This window comes from Anser brachyrhynchus (assembly GCF_964034855.1).
Source record: "Anser brachyrhynchus genome assembly, chromosome: 1".
NCBI classification, from domain to species: Eukaryota; Metazoa; Chordata; class Aves; order Anseriformes; family Anatidae; genus Anser; species Anser brachyrhynchus.
In genome coordinates, this window is record NC_137694.1 from 57,615,795 (window position 1) to 57,619,885 (window position 4,091).

The 4,091-nt window shown below is 41.1% G+C and overlaps 1 protein-coding gene across 1 annotated transcript; it reads right to left on the reverse strand.

Annotated features, from left to right (window-relative positions):
• Positions 1 to 429: 429 nt before the first annotated feature.
• ASCL4 (achaete-scute family bHLH transcription factor 4) lies at positions 430 to 3,359 on the reverse strand. The gene has a single exon (XM_080577172.1). It carries the CDS (start codon positions 2,740 to 2,742, stop codon positions 2,176 to 2,178), a length of 567 nt encoding a protein of 188 aa, XP_080433298.1. The 5' UTR covers positions 2,743 to 3,359; the 3' UTR covers positions 430 to 2,175.
• Between the last annotated feature and the right edge of the window lie 732 nt (positions 3,360 to 4,091).

A 4,091-nucleotide genomic window follows, 5' to 3' on the forward strand; every position in this document is an offset into this window, starting at 1 on the left:
ATTCCTACCACTACCTTACACTTCTCTTCTTTCTTGGATAACAAACACAAATGCTTGTGCACCCCAAAATTAGTGCTTCAGCTCTAGATCCTTAGCGAGAACTGTCCAGGTAACTGTGCTTAAACTCTTTGGGTCTGGGAAACAGACCTGCAAAAGTAACAGCTCTTACAAAAAATGAAATAGTCTTTAGAAAAGGAACCTGTCTACCACCCAAAGAATAAAGGACAAAGCTTGTGACTGCCACTGACATTTTTAACAGTGCCACTTCAGTATGCTCAGGCTGAGTGAATGATCTGAGCCACTTGCTCACTTAGGCTCTTTCAATTTCTGAATTGTGTGTGGTTTGCCTAAGTGTTTTTCAAAACTATTGGCTGTGAATTAAGAAGAAATAATTGGGATCAAAGCTCTAGCAATAGCTAGACCCAAGTAACTCCACTGCAGGTACATGAAAGGAGGCACTCGATAGATAAAAGTGCGCAAATGTTCATAGCAGTATGCTAGAAATCAGCACATTATTTTTATACCTAATAATTTTGATTAGATGCCAACAGCACAAACCACCTCCCTATCTAGGTTTAAAAACCTAGGCTAAAAATTTAGTTTCATAGGTAGTACTTTGTCTGCACTTCCTATCCATTTTCTTTATTCTTTACTGAACATTCGTTGTTCCTGCAAGCAGTGATGTCCCATTCATTACCCACTGAAAGTGAAAACAAAAACAAAACAAAACAAAAAAACAGACAAACAAACACCACCAAACCACAGCCAGAATATATTCCTTTTTTTTTATTATTTAAATGAAATTTATGGACACATAAAATTGAGGTATTTAGTCAGTATGTGTTCTCATTTATACACAAGTATTTTTTTCAGGTGGTCAGTCAGCATATGTGAAGGAAAGACAAAAAGATACAAAACCATCTCACCAACATGAGGCCAAAAAAAGCAGATGTTTGAAAAGTTTGTGCAAAATGTAAGAAGGAGTTTACCCCAAATTCAGAATCGGATTTAAGCACATAGCTAAATGTTAATTTAATCTTGCCTTAGAAAAACAAAGATTTTTTGATCAATTTGGAGAAAAGTTCTCATTTTAAGTAGACATTGTTCAAATTGTAAGTATTTCATACATTTTGAGATATCAGTTTGAAAAGGTATATTCTTTGAAAAAGTAATGCAACATTCTGATCAAAAGGAGAAATACCTACATTTTCATGCAGATATAAACTGATATATTTAATGTTACCCTTTCTGTACATTAATTTAATGTACATTTCTGGACCTTTCAGGACTTAACCTCTACAGGAACACGTTTCTAAGCATATAATTTCTGACCTGTCAAAAAGACACAGTCAGGACTAGTTTGTGTACAACTCAGTTTTCAGAAAATAAAGAAACAGACTAGCAACATTTTTCTGTATCACGAATGGAGCTTTGCTTTTATAGGTGCAGTTTTACAAATCTCTGTCTACCACTTTCTAGAATGGATTCGAGTGAAAGAGTCCAACTTTCTTTTCCTGAAAATTATCCTTTGGATAATCACCGAATAGCCAGAGTCCAATGCATGAGTTGCTTCTTTCACTTTAGAAGAAGCCGTAAAAGAAATTAATTCACAAATGTAGGCTTATTTATAAAAACACTGTCTTTTCAGAAATAGGAGCATTTCTTTGGGTTTTCTAAAAAAATGTAGGGAAAGATGTGTTACCTAGATCTTACCTTTCCCAGTCCAAATGTTTGTAACCCGGTATTTGTCAGGGTAGCACTCAGGAAAAACAGACAATAAAACTTAAAGGAGGAAGCGGGATAAAGCAGAGGGGAGTTTCCTGAAATGGATTTATCTGGTTTTGCTGTCTCCTCGAGTGAAAAGCAAAAGAAAACAGACAAACAGGATAAAAGCTAAATGAAAAGTAGAAGGCAAACGTTGCTTTGGTTTTAACAAGCCAAAGTTTAGTAACACAGCTGAAACAACCTAAGCAATATCTATTTGCTTAAGAATCATCTTTAAGTTTTGTGCAGACAACATTTAAAGTCCTTCGACAGATTGAAAATACCTTTATCTTTTTTTCCTAGCTGTTTTCCCTTTTCCTGGTACTCATTTTAATCCGTAGAAAAATCCCTGGGGTTTTAGTTTTGGTTTTCGGCTGATCTTGAAGGCTTCTGTCTCCAGGGGGCCATTTCCTAGCTGCCTGCCTCCTCAAATTCACTGTAGGGGGATGAAGCTGAGGAGGTTTTAGACTCTCCATCACTGTTGCACTCCCGCAGGGGACCAGGACTGGGACCATCAGGGAGCTCCTTGGCAGAGAGCGTTTCCTTACTGTTAGACCCTAGGGGATGGCAGTCCAGCAAGCTCTGCAGGTGCTTGATGTAGCTTATTGCAGCTCGCAGGGTCTCCACTTTGCTGAGGCGCTTGTCAGCAAATTCTTTGGGCAGGTGCTCCCTCAGGCGCGTGTAGCCCTCATTCACGCAGCGCACCCGCTGCCTCTCCCTCTCGTTCCTCTTTCGAATGAAGGCAGGCTCAAAGGAATAGTCATAGACGCCCACGTAGCCAGGGAACGGGATGTAGGAGATGCGACCTGCGTGCCCACCGTAGGCTTGCTCCCAGTAAGACGGGTCCAGGCGGAAGGGAACCCCGAAGGGCTCTCTCAGGGGGACCCCGTGGGGATGCACATGGCTGCTAGCCAGGGACATCGCTCCTGGAAATGCAATCCTGTTCAACAGTCCATCATCCTCTTTACCGCTGTCCATGCTCTGTCTTTTCTCACCAGTGCAATGTCAGCTCCTGAATTTGGCTTCCAAATCTTGTATCAATCCAAACGAGGAGGAAACATTTGTGTAGGTACTCTGCCCCGCAGGCTGCAGATTCCTCCTGCGGTGTGTAAAAACTCAGATCTCAAAGCACCGCGAACAACTCATGAAGTCCACTCTGTGCTTGGTAATCAGCTCTAAGGCTTGATGTTTTTATAGATGCAGGATGCCAGCTAATTTACAGACAGGTATCGAGGACCATCACTCCACACATTAAACCCTTCTTTTCCTCTGATCTTCATATTTCAAAAGATAATAAGAGGGTTCCTGTGTATTCCTTTTCTCCCTGCTTGAAATTATGACCATACGAGTTAACGCCAAACATAAATAATCTTCCAGGCTCTAAACACTTCTCATGTATTGTAATCCACAATATCGTTTGATATAATTGTCTCCAAAAGCTGGGTAATTTGCAAAGTTTACAGGGATCTTCAAAGTTTTGGCAGAACTCCTCCCTTTCAGGAACCAAGGATCTTCTGTCATCTGAAAACTACCCAAAGGCTTTTCACAATGAAATCCAAAAGACAACTGCAAGCTTTGTTGTTTCGGCTGCTCTGGTCTAACTGAAACAGCTCACGAGCAGTTTGCAAAACTTATACGGCACGTCTCTAGCTTTCTGGAGAAGCTGAGAAATCTTCAAAGGAAAGAGTGCTCTCTTGTGGTTGCAAGTCATGTCAGATCAAGAATGCATATGTGCAAGCACAAGAGGAAAACTGCTTTCTTCACCTGAACAGAGGCCTTTTTAAGAAGTATGAGTTTCACAAATTGAAAATGAGCATTTTCAGAAAATATGCAACATGGTGCCTGTTTCTACTCGTTGCAGAGCTGTTCTGGTCAGCACTATAAGCACCTGCCTCAGATGATCAAACACAGAGATTATGCCCCGACTGGCTGCCCCAGTGTAGCCGTTACTGGAAGTTCACCCAGATAGGGGCTTACTAGTGGGACCCTACAAAATGCTTTAACTGGGGAGCTGAAAATCCCTCTCAGTTGTGCCAGATCCTTGCTGCATCCACCAGTTTTCCTGCAGCTTGCTAAGAAGTGGAGGTAGAAAGAAGAAAAGGGCATTTGGCAGCAAATTTCCTTTTTTTTTTTTTTTCTTTTGCCACCATCAGTTTGGTGAGTTGAACATTTTGTCTGGGAGTGCTGTGGGAAGGGACATACGTGAAAAGGTACAGGCATGCAGGCTCTGTTAAAACTGTTCTTTTGCTCAAAGTGAAAGTTTCCGCCCTGCTCAGTCTTTCATGCCAAACAGTCTCTGAAGCGTGAGTAACTGAAACAACATCCTC